At 40.1% G+C, this 24996-nt stretch overlaps 1 protein-coding gene across 6 annotated transcripts in view; it reads left to right on the plus strand.

Moving 5' to 3' along the window:
* The window catches only part of RGS6 (regulator of G protein signaling 6), a 265004-nt gene that overhangs the window by 131237 nt on the left and 108771 nt on the right, over positions 1-24996 (plus strand). Inside the window, exon 1 of one of the 6 annotated variants that reach the window (XM_027642020.1) lies at positions 11818-11884. The exons of the other annotated variants lie outside the window; for them this stretch is intronic. Within the exon in view, the coding sequence (XP_027497821.1) occupies positions 11846-11884 (39 nt within the window). The 5' untranslated portion in view covers positions 11818-11845. Of the gene's footprint in view, positions 1-11817; positions 11885-24996 lie in introns of those variants that run through there. 6 annotated transcript variants of the gene reach the window in all.

Consider the following 24996-nt stretch of genomic DNA (forward strand, 5'->3'; position numbering starts at 1 on the left):
ACATAATGTGAAGACAATAACATCTTTAGTTACTTTAGCTTTTTTTGAAGGTTTCATGAGTGAACTTTAAAAGTAAGGAAAGACACTGATTTTAAAAGCAAGAATCAAAAATTTGAAGCTATGGACTTGCTTTTAACTTTCTTGCTAGCTTTTCTCATAGCTGTGGGCAGGTGATTCTCTCTCCCTTGAGCTTTATGAACTGATTTGAATGCTGGAAGGCATAGTTTAAATATGAAGTAGCATGAAATTATCAGCTGTAACATTACTGTGTTACAAGTGGCAGTTGGAGCAAGGATAATACTTGCTCTGTCATGTCCATACCTGTAAACATGTTCTGCAGTCAGTGAAAGGGGTCCTTTAAAATACACTAATTAAAATCCCTCAAGTCTGAGTACCAAATAAAACATCCAGCAGCCACAATTAGTGCACAGGAATAGATTTAGAATTAGCATCTTCACAACCACCTAGTCCTTGCACTTTTGTCTAGACGTGTATCGATCAGTGTTTTAGGGTGCAGTTGAGTGTTTCTCCCTCAGGCTCTGCTGTGGTGATGCCTGGGCCTCACCTTGGTGGTAGTGGAGCAGTGTGTGTGGGCTGGCACTGTGCCCTGAGGGTGTTTGTTATCCATCAGCTGGGAATTGGAAGATCACACTCGTGTAACAGCCACATTCCATTTGGTCCTGATACCCCTAAACCTAAAGCAGGACTAATGGGAAGAAAATGGTGCAAGTCGACCAGGTGCCAGATGGAAAATTACTTGCCATGATGCTGCGGTTTCACAGAAGGAAGAAATGGCCAGTTACTTTTAGATTGCCTGTTTCTTGATATGAAAAACATATTTGTAGTGTGCCTCCTCAATACACTGATGTGATGAGAATAAAAAGCAATTTCTGAACTCTATTCTTATGCCAAACTCTACTTGACATTTTGAAATTGCTCACTTGTTTTGAAGGGCTAGAAAATGGTTTAGAATTCTTTGAGGGAATTATGCAGGAGACAAACCAGTATGTGTTCCTAATCTACCCAGCAAAAAAATTAAGTCTTTTAGCTGTAAAGAATTTAAAATCTTCTAAACCCCACCCCTCTCCTGTCTTTGGAAAACAGGGATGCTAGAGCTTGGCTTTTTGCAGAACTAGAGTTTGGAAGTGCTTTGATTCATTGCTGCTTCAGGCTTGTCCAAATCTGAACTAATTCTAGTAAAACCAAAAGGATTTGATCAATAAGAAATAAGAATCATATGCTGCTGAATCAGATCCTGTGATATTTAATCAGCACAGGGACAGTGGACATGGGGGATTGTCTACAGTACATAATGGAGCAAGAGTCAGGTATCCACCCACAAGCAGGAAGCTGAGGCAGCAGGAAATGGTACAGTGCTGCACGACCCAGTACCTGTTCAACAGGACACAGTGACACAGGTTCATACACAGCTGACTTCAGATAAAAATCCTAGAAATCTCGATGCATGATAAGCCCAGGTGTCCCTGTACCACTTGGTGCATGTTCCCTGAGTTTTAGCTAACCTGTGCTGGTGCAAGTTTGAAGGACTTTGGTGAAGTTGGTAAAATACTAGTGATGTGACATGAATATGGTCAGAATAATTCCTACTGTTTCAGCAGCTTTCTAAAATGTGGTACTAGCTACATCTAATGAAAATGGTGCAGATTGTGTGAGGAGCCTACTCTGCCAGTTACTTTTTGAGCTCCAGGGGGAAACGCATTGATTCAAAGCACAGTAACTGAGATTAAAATCGTTTTGGATTATTATTTTTTTTTAATATAGAAGTTATGTTTGGAAAAGTTTTCAGTAGTTGTGCAAGTTTCCCTTCAAAATCCAAACTGGCAAAACACTGATGGAAAGTTCCCTCTGAATTGCATTTGTGAGAAGATAATGCTTTGATAAAAGAAACTTCCTTCTGTTAAAGGGTGACAATAGTAAAAAGAATGACCTAATTTCAGAAACTCAGAAGAAAGAGCCTTAATGTCACCTGTCCCCAAGAGATGTGATCTGGGAGCTCTGACAGGTAACGAAGGAATTCTTAGAAGTGCACTCTCTCCAGAAAGTAAAAAACCTGAACATCTCTCTTACAGGTTTTAGTGTTGGCAGACTTCAAAAAATGTTCTCTGCTGTCTTGGACTCTGCTTAGCTGACAGTTCTGCACTTCTGTTTTCAGAACAAGTGCCTGGCTTTAAATGGAAAAGTTTCCTACATAACTGCAGAGGAAGGAACTCTGAACTTTAGCTTTCCAGAAATATGTACTAGAGTTGCAATTGAAAAAAATTCAATGGGATTTTATGCTATGTTTAGAAAAATGAGGAGGATGATGGAAGTGACTTGCATTGATCATTTCACTTGACTTTTCCTGAATTTGAAAGGCCATCAGGGATTTTACCTCAGAGTTTCAAACTAAAATCTACTTTAAATGCATTTCTAAGGGGGTGGGAAAAGATCAATGTATTGGAAAAGGCATATTCTCTTCCTTCTAAGCAAGAAATAGTATGTTAAGAATAAAAATTTTTCCAAGATTTCCTTCTCTTTATGGAAGGAACCATAAAGCAACTTAATTCATCTAAACAGTTAAAAATTCCCATTTTTAGCTGTTCTGCAAAAATAGGTAGAAGCTAAAATGGTCAAATGAGTGTTTGAAACAAGATGTAAGCTTGGGATCAGCTCAGTTTATGATAATTTTTGAAGTTGTGTTTGGGTTTGTTTGATTTGGTTTTTTCTTTGATTTTTTTCCAAGCAAGCCATGGTAGTTCCCAGAATTGAGCCTTTGGAGTTTAATCATGATTCCTGAGCATGTACCAACTGTAACTGTGTACTTTCTTCCGCAGCCATTGGACAGGGTTCCATTATCTACAAAGGTCCCATATACCTTTTGTTCCAGGGTGAGGCTTTGAAGTGGCTGGGAATTGCTTTTTTACATGTTCTCCCATCCTCTTTGTAATTGTGATGTTACTCTGCAATTTATCATTTGCTACATAGGAACCTTGCAGAATTTGGTCCCAAATTAGACAGGAAAAAAAATCTTATGCTAAATGTTGTTGTATTAACCCTTTTTACCCAACACAGGAATTTTTTTTCAGTTTTAGTCAGGAAACAAGTAAAAGTCAGGTATTCATAAGAACTATGTTTCCCATACCCTCTTGTTTCAGTCACTCAGATTAGTGAGTGGAAAGGGACTGGAGAACAGCATTACCTTACCATTCACCATGAAAATCCTCTAAGCTAATTTGACAAGTTAATCCTTGTTTTTTTGTTAATCCTGTCTTTTTCTAGGAATTTTGTCACCGGTCATAACTTTGATTTATCCGTGCAAACCTTATGACAGTTTGTATGATATGGTGCTAATAAACAGTCTGGAACAAGTTTATCCAGTGTGTATTTTCCACTGTGTGTTATTGGTGGGGTTTTTTTCTGCAAAACTAAAATTATCACGTTACAGGTTGTCTGGAAAATTAGGCAATAACTGGATAGTTAAACAATATTAGCATTAAAGTCTTTCTCTTAAAGCTTTATATTACTGTGCAAATGATGGAATATTGTCACTGTGGTTAATAAGAGCTCCTTGTCATCTTCGTAGCAATATTGCCATAAAGAAAAAACAGGTATATTTTTCTGCCCCACTTCCATGTCATATATTATTCATATTATGTTTGAAATGTAAAACTCATTCTTCAGGGGATGTTTCCCATATGGAATTTATCTGTTAACAGTTGTGGAAATCTGTTAAATCTTTAGGGTTCTTGCAAACTTAGATTCTTCCACTCTTTCTTCTGCAGAAAGATTTATAGAAAATAGATATTTAGAATTTGTACCCGAGGATATTATTGTGGGAGCAGTTTCCAATCTTAAATTTTCTACAGCAACCCTGAAATCATTCAGCTGGGTCAGCTTGTTGAGTTATGTTTTGCCATGCACAAAGACTGCAAGAGGATATTCACAATGTTAAAGCATGAAGCTGTTATGTATTGGGCAATACAAAAGGTAGATGGGTGGAACTTGGCAGGTATTGAGCGAAGCAATCCTAGTAAGGCACACAGTGAGCTGGGCAGTCATCAGCAGGCGAGGACAGGATGGGCTTTGTAGCCCCTGGGAAGGGCTTGTCCTCTGTGTTTCTCAGTTCTGGTCTTTTAGCTTCATGGTTTTCCTGACAAGCCTAATGTCTTTTCATCTTGATGTTTTTCCTCCTCAGCACTTGGATATTGCATGTCTCCATCTCCACAACATTGCCTCTGTCTGCAGTTGCACCATTTTTACTGCATATGTTCCTGTCCCGTAGAATTTCTCTTACAACCTGAAAGTTCACCCATAAGGCCCTGCCTGATCCATTGGAGAAGGCAGCACATGTGTAAAGGGTGAAGTTACCAGGCAGAAGGAGAAGGCAAGGCAATGGTGGCCCGTGGAGCTGCTTTCTGCCACAAAGTTCCCACGTGAGAGTGAGCAAGTTACTTGAAACATAGTAATTAGTGTGTTCTCCTTGTTTTCCGGAATCTCTTAATTTCTGAGAGGCTGACTTTGCAGCCTCAAAGCCGGAATGGAACTTTAACATTTTCTTCCACCCCCTGTACAGGGCGTGCTTACAAAGCAAGGCACTCAGGCCTATCACACACACACACAAAAATTTAAATCAAAAAGAAAAAGATCCAGCCTAGCCAGCGGGGGATGGAGGAGGGGAAGGTGTTGAGGGCAGATGGGCATCTTGAATGAAAGTTAGCCAATACTGCCTTGGTTCAAGAAAACATCTCCTTAAAATAGCTTGATTTTAATGGTATTCATTTTATGCTTGTTAATTTAGCAGAGGAGGATATTTTTAGTTGTGCCATAGACAAACAGTCTTTTAATGGGAGGTGAGACAAAACCTGCATGTAAATAGTTTTAATCAATAGACTGTGAATGAACTCAGGTTAAGTTTATGTTAAAAATAGAGAAGGTGCAGACTAGAACATTTCTTACCAAGGTTCTGTTAATATTCCACAGAACTTCAGCCTTTTCCAACTATTGCTTTTTATTAAGAAAGAAGGAAGTAGAAGTGATAAAAAGGTTCCGATACTTCTTTTGTGCAAATTAGTGCCCTACGTATAATTTGCTATAATTTGATTTGGCCATATTTGTTACATCTGTTTATCTTCCTGCTTTGGAGAAATATAAGAACAACTACTTGTAAAATACAATGAGCAGGACATGCTTTCCTCATCCTCTAGGCAGTCATATTATGCCTTGAAGCATGAGATTTGATTATCCTGTCCCATTGTGTAAGATTGCATAGCTGCAAATTTTATTGAGTAGTGGTAGTTGCTTTCTGTATTGTCTGAATGCAGCTTAATATCTCCTGCTGCTGACTTGGAGAACTTCTAAGTCCTGGTGTTGTGACCCTGGAGAGACACAACCATTATGTTTTGAAAATGTATAGCAGCTCTTGGGTCATCACAAAGGACAACACTACAACACTTTGGCTGTATGACAACCACTGCTCTCTCTTTCAACAGGCTACTGAGTGCAGATCGTATCTGGTGTCTGCACTTCCATTATTGACTACTGAAGAATCTTTTCCCTTTCCCTCTTCCCTCTTATTTCTTGTAGGATTTCTTTTTTCCTCCAAAAAGAGGAGTAAGAAGCATTTTTGTAGCTCTCATCTACAAAGGTGTTTCCTGCACAGTCTTTAGTTTTACCATGGAGTGCTCTTTGAATCGATCCTTTGTGTATTATGTCTACAGTTTAAACAGGATCATCTACTAAGTGCAAGAGGCTATTGTTAAGCAACACTGTTACATGGAATTACTATATCTCCAGATGTAGCAACCTACTACAGTGAATTCACAAGCTTCAAGAAACTGATTGTTTTGTAGAATATGCAAGTTATATGCAAATAAAATGTACTTGACCCCAAAAGCTTTTTCTTTTAAATTGAGCTGTAACACTGCATGTATTTAAAAGGAAAATAAGACAGAAGGATGAAAGGGAGTTGTGGAGAATCACAGTGATAATTTACTTAAAGAACTTTATCTCTTGATTCTAAGTTTTGAACATTCATTTCCCCAAGCACTTTTTCTGAAGTGGAAGAGAAAGAAGGATGTGATGAGTCTTTTTTACCCTCTGTCAAGTTTGAAAAAATTAAGTTCATCCTAGTAGTACTCCTTTTCAGGTCAAATAATCTGTTTTGTTGTTCTGATGCTATATAACTATATACACTATATATTGTGATGTACCACTGTATAACTAGTGGTACATCACAGATCTGTACCCAGATGGGAGATCAAAATACACTCCATGAGCTACACACTCTCAGTTGTCCTAGGGTGGAATTTGTACCTCCTCATGTCTATGACAAGCTTGGTTGGAGGCTCTGTCTGCTGCCTAGAAAGTGAGTGAATGCTTCTGGCTTCAGAGTTAATAGCTGTTAACAAAATGTTGTGTCAGAATCAAGCATTTGCCTACTTGTGACTGGTAGGTCTTTTAGGTTTTTTTTTAACTGATTCTAATGGGACTGTATAGTTAGCACTTTCCTTATTAGTTACTCAGTAGAGAAGACTTTTCTACTGGAGTTTGGGGTGAATATAAAAGCTAGTGCAAGACTGGCACAAGCTTTCTGTCTTTTGGTGAGTTTTCATTTGCAATATTTGTTCCTTACTTGACAGCGTTTCATCGCTGTGCATCCATATCCTAAAAAAAGCATTGGTTAATAAATGGCAGAGAATAACGCTTCAGTCTAAGCTTTGCTTTCTAGTGTCACACATGCTGTGGGGATTGACACTGCTGATTTGTTCTTTTCACCCCCTGCTGGTGTCTAGCCCTCTTCCCTTTCCTCCATCTCTCTCAAGTTAGGAAGAGCAAACTTTGTTGAAGTGTTACATGTCCAGATCTGATGAACAAATATGGATTCCTGGGAGGCTCTACCACCTTCTGTTCTGCATGTCCTGATTTCAAAGAATACCTTCCCCTGGTGTTGGGATTGACACCTCTGTCAATTGCCTGCTGAACTGAGTCTGTAACACACATGAGATGTGTCAGCCTGGCTGGACGTGCTCCCTGTGTTTAAAGCAGGTGTCTTATGTGCACAGGACAGCATAGCTTTCTCAGCTGTGCCCCAGCTTTGGAAATCCTACTGCTGGATGTGATGGCAAATTGTTTTCTAAGCTCCAGTAGGTTCATATGGGCATGGAAGTACTTTTCCTTGAAGAGAGACAAAGAGTGGATGATGTCCTTCCTACATGTAAACAGATGATAAGAAGAGAAGATCCCCAAGTGCAACTTTAGTGCAGTTTCCTTTTCCACTCAAAACCTGTTTTTTCTGTAGGGAATGGTGGGCAATAAAGAAATAGTTGTTTCCTGGTCTGATACTATGAATGATAAATTATCAGCATCATCCAGCAAATTGTCAGTGTATTAACTATTTCCAGTGCAGATCTGAGTTGAAAAAAAGGGAAGAATACTGGGAAATTACAGGAAAATTCAAACAAACAGCAAACTTATATTACTTTATAGAATTAGGCTATACCTGAAGGTTGCATCTAATCTTAGAGGTTCCTAGGGAGTGTACTGTGTGATCTGTCTTATTCTAATGTGTGTTACAATTGTCATGTTGTAGATAAGGCTTGTTACAATCTTAGTGTAAAGCTGTCAGAGAAAGAGCAACCAAATTAGGCCAAACTGACTAATGGCTATGCTGTAATCACCACTGAAGTAAAGCTGGGTTGCAGTGTCAGGAGTAACACACCACAAATTGCTATAATGCCCAAGTTCTTTTCTAAGCCTGTATAGCACTGCAAAATGCTAGCTAAAGCATTAGCTCGGATTTCATTACTAATATCTAAATATTTATTCTTAGGTGAATTGTACTGGGAAGACATGGAATTCATGCTTCTAAATGTGTATCTTACTGGAACGTGCCTAGCAGGCAGGAACATGAGAGAAGAGTTAACAGATGCTGTGGGTGCTGGAGAAATACATTTATTGTGAAGTCCTTCTTTACTGTAATTACAGCTAGGAAGGCAATCTCCAGCAAGGCATTAAATTGGGTCAACAGCTAAAAAGGCTGGAGAAGAGACACTGATGACAGCAAGCGGTATATATACAGGAAATGAACAGCAGTGTGGTGCTGGGTGTGACAGGCTTTTAAATGTTGTAAGAGTATCATTAACATGTAAGTAATAATACATTAGAGAAAATACAGTTATCATGAGACGATGAATAATTCTCAGATGCCTTAGCAGGCATTAGGCTAAGCAGACTGCTTCTAATCCTATGGGATTTATTACTCTGTAGTAGCTCTATCCCCTGGAATCATCTTGTATAGTAGCTGTTATAAAATATCTTAGTTATTCTTACTTAAAGAAGCTTTGAGATGAGTGTTGTCATCGTTAAAAGACTGCTGGTATAAGCTTTTCAGACACTTGCTTGTCCTCCCATCACCCCCTGCTAAGGTCTTGCAGAGCCAGGCTGAATCTTGCTCTGTGGTTAAAAATTAAACAAAAATCCTGTGTCAGGTATTCACATTCATGTGTGGGGCAGATCAAGGCTGTCATTTCAAATTCATAGTGCACAGTAACTGCAGGACTGGAGTTACTAAAATAGATTGAGTTTTTTGATTGGAGTTAAAATAAATTGACAACTAATCTATTTTAAAGGTGAGTAAGAGTCACCTGCCTTGGGGCTACCTTTCAGAGAAAGAAGATAAGATTTTTGTCAGAGGTAGAAGTTTGGAGGAGCCAAGGCAGATAGAGTTGGACCTGATAAGTCACTGGGACTGTTTGCCTGAAGAGTCTGATCTCCAATCAAAAAATTTAAGTGCTATACACTTACAGGCAGCTTGCCTCCAAAGTGACATGTGGGAACAAAGGATGTCTCAGCGGCTCTGTTAATGAGTTTGAGTGATTATCTGGACTGATGGTTCTTTATCTATGCCCACGACATATCTCTAGCACCTACTGACCTTTATCCTATTGAGAGCCTAGCCTCCCAGCTCCCTGGCTGTCTGCAGCCTTGCCTGAAGCCCTGATGGCAGGCTCCCAGGGCAACCCTTTCCTTCTTTGCCATTGCCAGTGCCTGCCTCACCCTCACCCATTTCATTTGGTTACTTCCCAGTGAGGTCTTTTCTTCTGTTTGCTGCTAATATGTGTTTGGGACTCATTCATAAATGTGAATTTTCCAGATCAGTAGAAAAGGTGCTGTTAGTGATCTTGGAGAGGGGGAGTGTGCTGTGAAGAACAGCTTGGGCCTCTGGTGCCCTGTTCCCTGCACTTCCCCCTATGGTTTATTTTTATTTAGGTGCAACAGTTAAAGGACCATAGTAATGCATAATATTGCAGTATCTGAAACTGCAGATTTTGCAAATGCTACATTCATCCTAAGTCTCTTGGAGAGGGGAGAGTTGCTTACACTCTTTGAATGAGCCCAGTCACACAGGTACTGTTCCATGTACAGTTGCATTTGAATGTTTGATGAATGTTATGCATACAAATGTGATTACGAAGTCCAAGTCAGACACAGTGTAGGCAGCTTATATGCAAGGTTTGCTTCACAGCCCTGGTAATGCATCTTAATCCTGGTTTTTAGCAATTTCTCATGCAATTTCAGCCTCAGACCTGCTCGCCTTCATGGTCATTACCAGGCACATAAACAGATGCATACATGTACATGGTTCTGACAGTGTGCCTCCCTTGTGACACATTTTTATTCCAGCCCAGGCTTCCAAACTGATCTTTCAACCTAACTTGGATCTGATCTGCAGCACAGTTTATCACTGGTCATAAATCACTCTGGCAGTGTTCAGGTCCATGGTACTATAGCAGAGGACACAATGTTGATTAACATGGAGAGGAAAAGGGGATATAACTTGATTTTATTAGTCCAAATTAGCTTAAATGTACACATATCTCTGAAAGTTGTTACAGATTTTAATCAGGAATGACAGGGCAGTGTATCTGTGGTAAGAGGTGCCCAGGAAAAATGCAATGCTGAAATTTATGTTGATAACAAAATGAAGAAACATAGCCTTCCTTAAACCGTATACTCAAATGTTTGTTCTGTTATTTATGATCAGTGACTGTAGCACTGAAAATAGAGAAGGGTAATATATTGATCATTTACAGGGAAAACAGTGTCAAGGAAAGAGAAGGTGCTGTTAAACAGTCCAGAGTAAATTTGGTGTGATTTCTGTCTTGTGCTCTGAAACTTTGAGAAGTCACTGTTATTTACTCATTGTTCAGTTGCTGTAATCAAAGTACTGGAGATGCAGCTGGCCTTCACCTGCATGGTGAAAAGAAGCATGGGGTGGCTTTAGGCTTTCTAAGTCTCGCTGAGAAATAGTGAGTGAAATTCCAGCAGAGAACAAGACCTTGATTTTGGTTTGCTTTTCTCTGGTGTGCTGAATATTGCCAGCAGTAATAGGTCCAGCAAATATGCTTTCTCAGGTCACTGATGCCACAGAAGGTTGAGTGTTTTTTAAATTGTCAGTACTTTCATGGGAATGTGTATTGCACTTAAAAGGTATTTCTTTAACTCTACAATTTTCTGCTAAGTTTTTAAGTAGTTAAAATGTCACCATGGCTGGGCTTCACAAATGAAGATTTGGGAAGGGCTTTACCCACGTTTGTTACAAGTGCACTGGTGGCTAGAAAGGCCAATACGAGAGACGCACGTCTGATTGCAAAAGGCACAGCAGAAAGTTAAAATATATGCTATTGTCATATGGACCAGAGTTTGATAGTAACCTTTGTTTTAATGTACTTTTCAATAGTTTGAGGTCTCTTTTAAAATAAGTTCGCAATTTTCAGATGCCACTTTGAATGAGGAAATTCCTGTTATTGAGGTGTTGCATAAAACAAGAGTGTTCAGGGTAATGTAATGCATATATAACTACTTCCTTTGCTCTCACAGTTAGAACAAACACTTAAAGTGAAAAAAGCAAACCAAAAGAAAAAACTGGTTTGAGTGGGAAGAAGCTGACAGGTATGGAGTAGTGACAATGAAAATAAATACAAGGGGAAAGTAAAGTGTAACAAACAAAATACACCACTTGTTTCATCATCTGGGCTGTCAGGGAAAAGATGTGACCAGTAGTCTTGCTGTAATCAGATAATAAGTCACTTCTCAGAATCCTGTCATAGACTCTGCAACACTGCCAAATCTTTGCCAAAGGTGGAACATACATGCACCACAAAATACACAGCTAAAGAAAATGAGCAAAGCCTCTGAAATGGGGGCTCAAAGTCAAACACTTGATTTTTGCTAATGCAGGCTTTTTTTGATAAACTGGATATACTCCTCAATTTAAGACTTGTACTCAAAAGAAAATTGCTGAAGTTGAGTAGCTCAAAGGAAGTTTAGGTAGCTGGAGCTCTAAAGGAGACTGAGACACTAAGAGCAGAGAGGCATTTGTTTTTTCCAATCACTATGCAGAAGAGATGTGCCCTGTGCGAGACAAGAAGATTCTAGACATATGTCATGGTTTGGGTTTTTTGTGACTCTGCTTTCACCTGGTGGGCTTTCTCCTGAGGGAGAAGAGAGGTTAAGAGTCTCACAGTGCAGTCACATTTGCATTACTTTGATCTAGCCAGCCTTCTGGGCTTTAAGGTTACTAAATTTGGGGGTTATACCACTTGGGAACAAAAGTTGACTGACTACTGTGACTCATTTCTTGAAGGCTGGTGTTTCCAAAGTCACCTGCACAGTAGGGGACATACTAACAGCCATACCTGCCACAGGCTGATTGTAAGCAGTTAACAGCTGGGAAAGAGGAGAGCTAAGGGTTTAGCTGGTAAACTGTTATCCTGCTCTAAAACACTTATCAGTACATTGCTAGAGGTCGGATATAGAAGAGGAGTAGAAGATAAACAAAGAAAAAATGTTATGTCTGCAAGTGTCCACTGCAGGCTATGGCAAGGTGAGGGTGCAAGAGGTGAATTTGAAGGGAACCTTGATAGAGTGGCTTCAGGTATTATTATTCTGTGTATTACCCTCTGTACAAGAGACTGAAAAGAGTGTGGGGTCTAAACCTTAGCTGCTCCCCTTCACAGCCCAGTGTAATACATTAAAGCTATTCTGAAATGGTGTTTTCACTAAGATATCAGAGTATGAACTGCAGTCTAATTTGCTTCTGCAGACTTTTTTTTTGGGGGGGGGGGGGCATTTGCAAATCCTGTCACACAGACAGCTGCGGGCACTAGTATCTTAAATGGCTGCAGCAATCCCACACTATCTGTGAGTATTCCTCTCTGCTCAGGGATGATCATAAGCTTGGAAATACTGAGCAACTGCTCAGCATGGTGGGATGGAGACAGGGCAAGGCAATACAACAGCTTTTCTTTGACACACAGTGTTATATTTAGGGCAACCTGGCTCTTTCAGCTGAGACATTACTTACAAGAGAAATGCCATTTCTTCGTTTCTTGGAAGAGCCTGTCAAAGTAGCTGTGGAGAGCAAAGTCCTCCAGAGAGCAGAGCTGCACAGGGGGCTTGGCCAAGCACCCTGCAAGAAGCTGCTGCAGTGGTAGTATTGGCCTTTGGAGAGCTCCAGGTTTCTGTCTCCAGATTGCTCTTGTGAAAGGTTGATTATGTGTGCAGCTGCACCTCATACTCTCTTAAGTAACAGCATGTGCAGAAGGTATTTGGTTTTATTAGCTTAGATAGTTGCAACTAATTAAAGATTGTATAAAGCCTTCAAGTTAGGTGCAAATTGAATTTTCCTTTTAAAGACTCTAATGAAGGTGTGTTTCTAATTAAAGATACTTGGCTTGGCTATGTAAGAGTCATCTTTTTACTCTGCCTGTGCAGGAAGCTGCCTCCATTTCTACTAGCTGTCCCACATGCATGGATGGGTGAGTCAAACTCGATTCATTCACATTAATACGTGCAGCAGGTTTGGACAGCACTGAGGCGGTCTGTCCCCAGGTACCCAGTATGCCTGTGGCAGGAATTGGTGTCCACCTTGTCCTTATCCAGAAACAAGTGCTTTTCTTTTTGTTAAGAGGCTGGAAATGCTCACTGGTAAAAAGCCACCAGTCTTGGGGAGCTTCTGGGGTTGTGGTGGCCCCCCTAAGGCTGGCTGGGGTGAGGAAAGAGCAGGGATGGTGATAGACCAGGGCTTGCTCCATTTTTCACTTGTTTGAGTGATATTTGGACATTCAGTTTTAATTGTGTTAGGGAAGCACCTTTAAAATCCAAGAGAGGATGAGCAAGTAATGCTCCTCTTCATCTTTGATTGCTGTCTGTGACTTGGAGCAAACACCAGATTAAATTCCCTGACCTGACTCTGAGGATTCTCTATCTTCTTGGGGTTTGCTTTTCTCTAACTCCTCACCCATCTGAGAAGGTCACTGAGTATTCCTTACCTGGCTGGCAATAGATTTGTGAGGCAACTCTCCTCTCCCAAAATACAGTTTTATGCTCATTTCACACTCAGTTAATTAGAGCAAAAATCAAAGGTTCACGTCACTTACAATTAAAAATGTCCCTGGACTAAGTTTTGGACTCCCAAAGCTAATAGTAATATCAGTTGGTTTTGTATTTATAGCTTGCTTATGCTTTAGTGATAACAGACCCAATTCATGAATGTGATTTAGTGTAATATAAGCAGTAGAAATTTGTAAGAAACAGCATCCTCTAACTTGTCATAAGTTATTTTAAAAATTGTGCAGACAGATAAAGCAGAAAAGACAGAACATAGACTCTTCCTAAATTTCTATGCTTTAAAAGAGAAGAGCATCCAAGGCACATGTTTTTACAATTACTTGAGATCTTTATTGAAAAAAATAAAAACTTGTAGAAGGGCTGCTACTGGTTTAAGATGCCAGATTTTGACCTGAGACAGTGCATGAAAATGGAGCATAAGATTGATCCTTCAACAGCGTACTTTAAGAGACAACATCTCAAGTCCAGCTGCTGATTGCACAGCCCCATTTGACCTGCTTTGGAGGGCAAAGCAGGCCATGGGAGAGTTCTGTTAGAGGAGCTGTGGCTCTATCCCCACTTGACCTCAGACACTGAGGCTGGTTGGCTGAATAAACTGCGGGAGAGGGAGGGATTTCTCCGCAGGAGGAAATGCTGATAAAGAATCAGTGGATAAAGAACAGCAACAAGGCTAGAAATACAGATAGAGGAGACTAAGTGCAAGCTTTAAAATATATTTGCCCAGATTTCCGTGAAGCAAGGTCTCTTCCAGTGTCCCATCTCTGCCTACATCTGTATCTGCTACCCAGGTGTCTTACTGGGACCTTAAAGAAGGGGAGAGAAGGATATTTTATGCTAGTTTAGTTTTAGGTTCCTAGGGCACTCAATCTAAAAAGATAGGCCTTTTTGGTATTTCTGCTTAGAACACACCTATACATCAGCAAACCCCTGTTCCTGTACTTGTACTTTCAGAGGAACAGATGTGTTGTGGGGAGCAGGATGACAAAGGAGATGAGGAGAGTGAGGCACTTGGAGATAAAGATGCAGAAAGGTGGGAAGTAACCTTCCCTGAAGTCTAAGGAACCAATAAAGAGGAGCCGCATGTTGTGAAGTAGGAGGATCCAAATTACTCTCTTATTACATCTGGAAAGCAAAGGCAAAATGCTTGTGGCAGTCAGTTGTTGCTAACAACAGAGTAGTGGGAAGGACAGAAACCTAGGCAAGAGAGGAAACAGCAAATACCAGGAAAACAAGCATTAAACCCTCAGGGTGACCAGGAATTCAGAGGCTGACAATACAGTGACAGTGACAGCGTGCCACAGAACTTTCTCAGGTGTATTAAAGTTGATATTAAATTGAAAAGGCTGTTGCTGACTCTATGGATTCAGGATAGCAAGAGAAGGGACTAGACAAATGGTGTATGGAAGTTGGTGGTAAATCTTTTGTATGAATAAGGACTACAAGCAGCAGAGAATAGACACCTATTGCTTTTGGAAGCTTTTGCAGCATTATCTGCCTGATCTGAAAACCTGTTAGTAGCCTATATATCTGGAACCTAATTCTGATAACAGTGTCAAATGTGAGAAAGCAGTCAGACCTCTCTGCATATGAACTTGACTCCTGAATGTGAAAGGAGAAGAACTGATGCTGAATTTCTGGTAGAGACTGTCCCGTCTCTGCAAGCATGTTGGAGAGCTGCTTGGGTCTGGGATGCAGTCTAGAGTGAGTCCCTTCCAGCATCTCTTTTTTGTGCTGGAAAACACCAGAAAATACCTGGTGGTTATGCTCTCTTAATGGCCTAGAATGCTCTCAAGAATGCCAGCTTTGAAATCACCATGCAGTGTGCAATCCCTTCTGCTTCCCTCTGGCTGTTCAGACATGTATTATTGATGGCCTTCCACCATCCTCTCCCGCCCTGCTCCTGCAGAGCTCTTGTGCACCGCTGAGCTGGAGCAGGTGCAGAGGCCAGCATGGAACCTGAGCTGCTGATCTCCAGACTGTCAGGTCTTGTTTCTTTTCATGAATACTTCCTAACAGTAGTAGGGACCACTTGATACTGGTACAAAACTGAAGTGGACTTGTAGAGAATCTTTTTTATTTTTTTCCTTCTTTATCCAGTTATTCAGTGATTACTGACTTTCTTTTTAATGTCTTACTGGTCAGTAAGAAATGCAGAGCCATGTCTTGCTGTGTTGACTGCAGGTATAAGGGTACTGTCCCCCCACCACCCTGTTTAAGTAACAGATTTATGCAGTCTTATGTTTCCTGCCTTTGCGCTTCAAACAGCTAGTGTTGTAAGACATGTTAGATGGAGGTAAAGTGTCTGATTCATGTTGATTTTTCACTAGTGTTGGGGGGTTTCTCTTTTTTTTTTTTTTTTTTAAAGTTGTCAGCATTAAGTGCCAAATCCTGTTCACTCACTTGTTTGGCTTACAGTAAAATAAGTAGCAAAAAAAAAATCTGTCAGCACTACTTATTTCAGCGGATTTCTTTACTTTCTTATTTAGTCACATTTACGTAGAACATAAACCATCACTTTTAAAGGAATGCTCTGTATTTAAAATTGTAAAGAGCAGTAGTGTACTGTTTGCCCTTTGCATTTAATCATGGTTGTAAAAATGTGAATAGACACAGCATTCAAATATGGTTGATTTAAAAGAAATTTCAGTTCACTCATGTTCGTTCATATTTTTACACTGTATGTGTGCATACATGTATATATTTTCATTAGCCAAGCGTGCTCATACTGGTGAGAATTTTGTGAATCTGTCCTTAGAGAAGTGTTTTACTTCAAATAAGTATTCTTAGCTCTATGCAAATTGCAGTGGTCATATATTAATAGAAGGATCCACATTTGGTCTCTGCATCTTAACAAAAAAGTGACATTGTTTGTGTCAGAGCAAGAAACTGCTCAGTTTGTAGAAAGCAAATGGCAAGAGAGGAGAGTTACTGAATTGCTCTGAAGAATTACTGAAGCTTACTCAAAAGCTTATTACTCAAACTACCTGAAAAATGTAATAAATTTTTAGGTTCAGGAGCTGGTCACAATGAAAAACGTGAGTTTAAAAAAAAAAAAAAAGTTAAAGAAACCCAATCCCCTGCTGCAAGACTGCATAGTTTTATTTTAGGGTAGAATTTATGGTTAAAAATGTATTATTCTTTGTAAGATAAGGAAGCACTAAAGAAATTTCTTTGTGCAAGTTTTGTTCTTATCCACAAGAATCATTATTGTACTTTTGCTTATATCTTTTCTTAGACAGACCTATAGCTATATTGCTACAAAAAGTTAGCCCACTGAAACATGAATTGCTGGTGTGTTAGATACCTTTTAATTCTGTTTTAGAGCTAGTTTTGTTGCTTTCTAGTTGGACAGAGGAAAAACTTGGGAGATAATTTCTTAGAAAAAGAAAATTTTGGAATGGGGAGACTTTGAGTCTGCCTCAGTAGTGAATCTTTCAATACTTTGGTGACCTTAGTAATTACCTTAGCTGGTAAGATGATGATTAGATATCAAAGTGAAAACCCTGTACACTCTTCTGTTAATAATTTAGCATAAAATACTAGTGTCAGACTTGTCACTAATGAGATTTAATAGCATAGGGGTACAAGTCAGGCATGCTAACATGTAACTCTTTGTATCTAAAAGTCAAAGTCATATTTTTGAGGATCGTGTGTTTATAGAAGCTTGATGGAAAAACAACTAAAAATAACCATAAAATAGTGATCTCAGTGTAGTTAGAAAACCATAAAATGTATTTTCGATCTGTGTGTAGAGTTACTTGCAGTGTATGAAGGAATGAGGAAGGCAAATCATTGTAATGTGATCTGTAACTTAGATGCTTAAAACTCATGTTGTTTATGTGTGCTGCTTAGTATGTTACTCTGTTTCAATACATTAAATCCATATGAACTACAACCAAATTCCCCATCTGTCTCTCAGCTGACATTCAGCAATTGAAAAACACTGACTCTTGTACATATTTGTGGTCATAAAATGATCCTTTTTTCATAAATGTGTTTAAAAGGCATTAAAAAGCAATATGAAGAAAAAGCATGGTTTTAGAGGTATGAAAAAAATTTAAATCTGCATTCCTTCGGTCTCCAGCAAACAAATCTTCACAAAGCCTCTATTTTTCCTCTGTTCTGAAATTCAAAAGGAAATAACATTTCCTTTTGTAGTGTTACCTTTTCATCCTGAGTGGGAAATTTGGTGGCTTTTTCTGTCTTTGTCCAACCCCCCCCCCCCTTTTTTTAAGTAATTTTTTAGTTTTATATGTTAAAAAAAAAAAATTGCAAGGTGAGAGGGAGGGAAACAAAATACAACCTTTCGGTAGTGGTGAATAGGGTTTCCTCTTTTTCCTATAATTTATAGACTTCTCTGCTTTGCATCGTCAGCAGCATTTGGGGGCGGGGGGGATGTGTCTAATCTTTATTGTAGTAGGGCACTTTGCAGTGCAAAGAATTAAATGATGCACGAAATGACCTGTCACACTCTATTATGTGTCACAGTATTATATACACAGAGGAATGCTTAAAAAAAAAAAAAAAGCAGAAAAAAAATTTTTGAAGCCCTGCTTTGTTGCTGTTTTTAACCGAAACATTTGGTTTCTGAGTATGTAGATATATTTCTGCGTAATTTATTTTAGCTGAGCCACAGAAGTCCATCAACTACCAAAATAGGAAGAAGAGATATGCTGGATAGTTTCCCTCATCAATTCATTAGGAAAGGTAATGGTGGAAATTTGGTGCCAGGGCTACAACTTTCCTGCAGGGAACAACAAAACCCAGCTTTTGTCTCTCATGCTGGAAATAGCTTATGAACTACCTTCTGAATGGCTCCAAGTATCTTCATTACTGTGGAGAAGTTAGGAACATCCTTATGAAGCTTTGCAAAATTAATATAAAATGATTGTACACTTTTTAAATCATAATATTTTCAAGGTTGTGCTGCATAGTTTCATCTGATTTTGCCTGCAATTGAAAGTGCTTTAATGAAGCTCAGATTGAATCAAGAAGCCCACAGCGTAGAAGCCTTGTCTTAGGATTCATATGTCCTCCTTTTCACTACAAATACCCTTCTGCCCTTTCACAAGGGTATGGACACAAATCTTCCCTCAGGTGTGGAGCCTAATTCCAAGTGCAAAGTTAGGCCTTTCCATTTTAAACAGAAAATAGTCACTTTAAATTGGACTGGGTTTCTTTGTTTTCTTCCCTTGTATGCAGAATGGGGCCAGGAATGCAGCAGATAATTATTTCCCCCCCTCAGCTGGAGAGTTTTCTCCTTGTTAAAGATTTGATAGTGGGGCAGAAAACCTATTTTACTTTAAAAAAGTGAAAACCAGAGAACAACACAGTCTTCCCTGAGTGTTTGAAGTGATAAAATTACATTCCCTGCTTATCATTATTCAGATTTATAAAGATGGCAGTACCAATGCCAGAACCCTGATTGAGCATCCACCTACTGCATCCCAACTTCTTACCTGCTTAATATTTATGTCTCTATAGTTCATTTCAATAAATAATATATTTAATTAAATACTTCAGATCAGTTAGACAGTAGTTACTACATTTTGTAGCAAAGGGGAAAAACACTCAGGAGGAACAACTTGTGTTTTTATATCTGCTCAGCATTGTTTAAAGTAGTTTATTTTTTGTCAGACCCAGGAATGGCCTTTTCCACCCTGTTGCATTGAAAGACTCACTGTTACATGCCTATGATGCTGGGAAGAAGGTGGCTGAATAGTTGTGTCCTCCACAGCCTTGCATTGAAGACAGGCAGGGTGGGAGGTGGCAACTCTGTGATTCCAGCTCTGGAGAATGATGATGGGCCTTGAGAACATTGTCCAATTCCCAGCTTTGGGAAAGTGCAAATGTGAGTCCACCTATGGTTGTGGATTTGGTTTGAAGTGATTTGGGTGCAGTTCTAACCAGCTCTGCACTTTTATCAAGACTTGGGGAACAGATTGGTGACCCACCGATGTCTGGCATTTTTCTGTTTGGAAGTGCCTTATATTTGATGCTCCAGAGGAAAGTGAACTTCCTCTTCAAGTACTATGTTTGTCAAACTTCAGTTCAGCATCATGGGGGAGAGAGGTGCTGCTTTCTCATGCCATGTCACGCAGAGACCACATGTAATACTAAAATTCTTATATGGTACTTCTAAATGGGCTTGAAAAACTGTCCTTGAATAATGTTACACATTGGAGACTCAGCCCAATGTTGCTGGAAGATTCAAAATTTCTGGAGCTTTCTCAGTTCCAATATAAAAAACCCCTGCTTTCAGGATGTTTTTGTCTTGCATGAGAATGATTAGTTGATGGCCAGGACTCAGCGAAATTCTGGGTGTGGAAGCTGACCCCCAAAAGAAGCAGTAGCAAAATCAAAGTTGTTGAACTAAACTCACTTCTGGCACTGGCCAATTCAAGTGTTTTGTGCCGTGTTATTTTAGATGGCAGCTGGATCACAGATTTGCTTCTGGGCATTCCTGAGGCTGGGTTAATGGGCTTCACCTTTGTGCCCTGCCTGTGGTGGGATCAACAAGGGGCCCAAGTGCGTCTGCCTGCATGGGAGCAGGCACGCAAAGGAGCTCTGCCATGTCACGTATGGCGTTTAGTCCTTCTGCAACAGTCCCCATGCGGGCTGTGGGAGGCATGTCTGCTCTTCTGCTCATTCATCACCATATGAGCAGTCTGGATACCTGCGTAGTTTTACATTCGGTGCAGTGATGCAACAGAAGAGAAAATCTCTACCGTTTCCATGGCAACTTGTGCGTCGGACCCTGGCTGGAGCTAGGCAGCAGGATGCTGTCAGTCCCTGCAGTCGGGGACTTCAGTAGAACCTCATCAAAGGAAAGCACCTACTCCTGTGCTCCCCCAAGCCCCTTTTGTTATCAGCATATGGGGACCGTGGTGAATACATTACCATAAGTGCAGATCTAGATTTCCTGTTATAACGTTATTCCATCATATTTCAACCCATGCTGCTGCTTTGTTTTGATTTGGCCTTCTATGTGCAGATAGTCGTTGCAGAACACGTCAGAATTATCCACACAAATCTTGCTGAGGATGTCATGGTCAGATGCAAGTTATTACTAGGTGACTGCTGAAATGGTCTGGAAAGCTCAATTCTGTCACTAGCTGGCACACACCAACAGCCTGGATGCTGTCAGCACCCATGCCTCCTTTAGCGGGACTGTTAAGGGACAGGGGGATGGATCCTTCTTCCTTCTTTTCCCCAGAGTGGCGGTTCCTTCAATTCAGATCACATACTGAGAAACACTTTATAGATTATTCCATCCTACAAGTTTCCTGGCTGGAATAATCTTTGAATTTATGCATTTATCTCTACATAGGTTTGCATATGTATTTGCATAGTTCATAAGTCACACAAAAGCCACCCCTATTCAATAAATACTGGATGGCAGAGATGGTATATCTTTTTTTACCAAAATGTGACTTATCATATCTCAGTCATAATTCTATGACTACTTGGTTTCCATTGGAGTGTTTTATTTAAAATTCGTATTGTCTTCACTGGATATTTATGATACCTTCCTACAGTCATAAGAAACTTAACACTTCTGCTTATAGAACAAAGTAAATATTAGTCTAATTTGTAGCTAGCCTGAGAAGGTTTTTAATTAGAGCAGTTGTACTTTAGATGGTGTAAGATCTCTCAAGCTGATTATGTGCATATATGTGACATCTTTACCATAACTGTAAAAAGGATGGGGAAAAAAATGCACCGCTGTTCACAAGAAACTCCTGTTGTGCTGTATAATGCAACAGTCCCAAGCATCTGCTACTGTAATTTCATGGCACAATCCATAAGCAAGACTTTACTTTTCCTATTTTACTCAGCTTTCTAATATGCCAAAATGGCTTCCTCTTTTTAGCAATTATAGCTCATGTAGAATTTGAGCTCATTGGGAGTTGTCTGTCAAAATGTTTTTAATGAAAAATTGAGTTTGCATAACACTGACACATTGATGTCTTTTGCTTCTAACTGTTGACACTGATGGGCTAAAATGCTTGATTTTTTGGGGAGGGAGAAAATTGCATTAGTTCAGCTCATTTAGAGAATTTCTCTCTGTTTGCTGAATTAATTTGCTAAGCTTTGTTTTTCTGCTGAATATTAAGCTCTGGTTTTGAACTGTGCATATACTGCCTGAGGGAAACAGCTCTAGCTCTTGTTTTCCGTGGCTGCATGTTCTCTTGATGCAGCCCAGGCCTGAACTAGGGATGCCATGCAGAGCTGGCACTGTAGGCTGTGTTAGGGGAGACATGGTCCAGTCAAAATGATGCTTCCCAGACTCTGGTGTTGTACCTCAGCAGCTAAATAAGTCACAGTTTTTACCTAAGAATTGTTTTGGTTAATTCAATTGGTGTGGTGAAACCTGTCCCTCCATGTAATGACTTGTGAGTAGATGCTCACTTTTGTGAAGCTCTAGCTAAATTAGCAATAGTATACAATTAATCATGACAAATGCCTTGGTGGTTGTTCCTTCACTGATACCCTCTTGTTCACGGTAGAGATATATGAATGCTAAAGCATGTTACCAGTTTCAAGGTGACATTTTTAGCTGTTTCACCATCCCAATAAACATCTGAAGATCGCAGTTGTTATTTTCTTTGTTCCCTGACACATGTTCAAATTTGAGGGAGATATGTAGTATACTCTGTCTTTATCTGAAATAAGCTCTGAAATTTAAAATAAGCAGAGAGAACTCCATCAGAAAGAGCACAAGTTGCATCAGCACCCCTGCCCTCAGCTGTCATTGGAAGATGGCCATGTGGAAAGTGGACAAACGGCCCTGCTGGCTGGCACGTCGGTGCTCTGCTGCCATTTGATTTTGTTGGAATTGTGAAAGGTTGTCAGAGATGGAGAGCATATCTTTCCTAGTCATGTGGTGTCTGCTGTGCAAGGCACTCCAAGTCCTTCTTGGACATCTTTGAATTAAGTTTCACCACCACTGTGTATTTCTGTATTGTCTCTGTTATGCAAGAGCGGAGACTTGGACAGATGCAGATGAAGCTGGTAGTGCTGCCTTGCTGCTTTCCAGCGTCGTCTCAGAGGCAAGGTTGTCCTTTTTCCCTCAAGGGTGCTGAAGGGTATAGCCCTTTATTTTTTGCCTCCTCGTCCTGTTTTTGAGCAGAGTGAAATTGTCTGGACCAGTGAAGCAAGTTGGCTTCAGGCATCTTGTCAAATTAACTTTCCTTGTCTGTGTATGTGGGGGCTGTGTGGCAGGAGTCAGCAGGTGCAAAAGGTACAGGCATACTGGCAGTGTCGAGGGCTAGTCAGAGGCACTTACAGGACCCATAAGAGTTGGCACTGTGAGAAACAGTCTATTTTAAACTTACATTTCAGTCAAGAGTAAAAGATCAAATGTGTTTATAATTATTGCCATCATGCTAGCTGACAATAGATTGACCTTTTCCTCCATGCACCATCCAACTCCACCAGTATGCATGAGAGCTGCCATCAGCCAGGTCAAAAAGGATATTTGCAGTTGCACAGAGCTGTCTGTCTAACCCTATACATTTAATATTAGCACTGATGAGTGATGCTTGGAGACTCTCCAGCCACGGGTTAGCTGGTGACAGGAATCCCCCCAAGAGTAGGGTATCTGCTATGAGTTAATTGGTCAGGAATCTGGTGCATACCAAAATATTCAGAAATAAGCAGCAGGAGCTTTCCTGCAGGGTCCAAGGGAGTTTGTGTAGCTAATTCAGAGACTAGAATATGAAAAGTGCATTGTTTTCCTCACTAGCTCACAAAAATAAAATGGGACTGTGGTGGCCTCTGACATCATTATGTGGTCGTCACTCAGTCGCAATTGAACATGTTCAGCCAGGTAGCTCCAGTAGCTGCTGTTGGTGTCCAGGCATGGGGTTGTCGGAGGTGGGAACTGTTAGCTTTTCTTTTTCATGTGTTACTTGCCCTTCCCCTCAGCGTGTCACCTTCAAGGTTGACCTTGACCAGGGCTGAGCAAGGCTGTGCATGCTAGTGTGCAGCAAAAGGGGTGTCTGCTTTGGTGCTGGGAGAAAGAAAAGCTACTGCAAAGCTGAGAGTCGTTTTCCCTCTTATAATGGTAGCAGCAGGAATGTTGTGTGATACTGACCCAAAGTTCCCAGGCTGTGGTTGTTACATTTGTTGTTGTATTATGACTTAGTTATTCTAACACATCAACAAATGTAATCTTTTGTTTGCCCCTTCCTCAGAAAAAGGACTTCTCATCTTCCAGTGATAGACATCTTGGCTCTGACAGAAATTCAAGGTCTTCTACTTTGTGCCTTCAGCCTCCTTAGGCCAGCAAAAGTGCTGATAGTGGAAAAGAAGGTCTTATGAGTACTAGCAAATCCTACATATACATTAAATCCCCAACACATTCTGTGTCACAGAATATGTTGGTAGCCTCTCATAAACTTCTTGCAGTAGTTTATGTCTCCACTAATGTGTTCCTGAAGCCAGAAGCCCTTTTCAATGCAATGCAAATGGAATAATGTGAAATAAAAACATTCTGGATAAATGTAGGGAGCAGAGTTGTCAGCAACCAGTCAGGAGGAAAGGCAGATCTGGTTTGTTAGGCATACATTACAGTGTGTAGCTAACAGTGACAGCAGATACATGAATTGCTCTGGCTTTCTTGGGGAGATACTGACCCAGAATCCACTTGGAGGGAAAAATAACCATTCCCTTTAATGATGCAAAATCAGACTAGGTTGAAAGAGCAGTGACCCCTGTCATATTAAAAAAAAACCAAACTATTGCCTTTTCTTACTATGACTTTTGTTGGGCAGAAGTTAGTTCACTGAAGCTTGCTCATTTAGGAGTGATAAATATGAGAATGCTTTGTTGTGCTGGTTCTTGCCTCCTACCCTGATGAAATGAACTGTCCAGGGGCTCTGGCAAACAGGGAAACCTAAGGGATACTTAACCACGTGCAGAAGCTGAAGGGAGACTCATTAGTGCTCAAGTGTCTAAGTAACTCTCTTAAGAGCTAAGATGAAAAGCTTTGATGAAAGTGACCTTCATGCTTGATGTTCCCTCTTTGCTTTTCTCCACACTTGAAGCTCTAATAATCACTTTTTTTCTGCTTTGTCACTGTATCACTTAATTCATGAAATATTTCCATAGCTCAGCAGGAATTTGGATCCAGGCTAGTAATATCTGCAAGCATTGGATGCACGCAAAACAAAGGCTGATACAAAGGGTCAGATCTCTTTGTAGTGAACTGAACAAAAACTGGACATAGGTTGCTAGATACAGGTTTTTAATATTTTAATTAATACTTGATTATAGGTTTAAGAAGGGATAAAATTATCATCAAATGTTTCTTTGAGTATGCCATGCTGTCCCCTCTGAGCAGTGCAAAAATTTGCTGGAGAGCACAAGGAAAGCATGTTGGAAATGGAAAGAGTATGTACAACGAGGGCCTTGTAACCCTGAGGGACTCTTGGGCAGCAGATTGAAAATGCAGGGCGTGCTGAAGGAGGATGAATATGTAGTCATGTCTAGACCAAATGAGAGGACAGGGAAGAAAGGAGATATGGCATTTGAGTAGAAAGGAAAGGAAAGAAGAAATATCCAATACTTAGAAATAAGGAG

This window comes from Corapipo altera, unplaced genomic scaffold (genome assembly GCF_003945725.1).
Source record: "Corapipo altera isolate COAL_440 unplaced genomic scaffold, ASM394572v1 23b, whole genome shotgun sequence".
Classification (NCBI taxonomy): Eukaryota; Metazoa; Chordata; class Aves; order Passeriformes; family Pipridae; genus Corapipo; species Corapipo altera.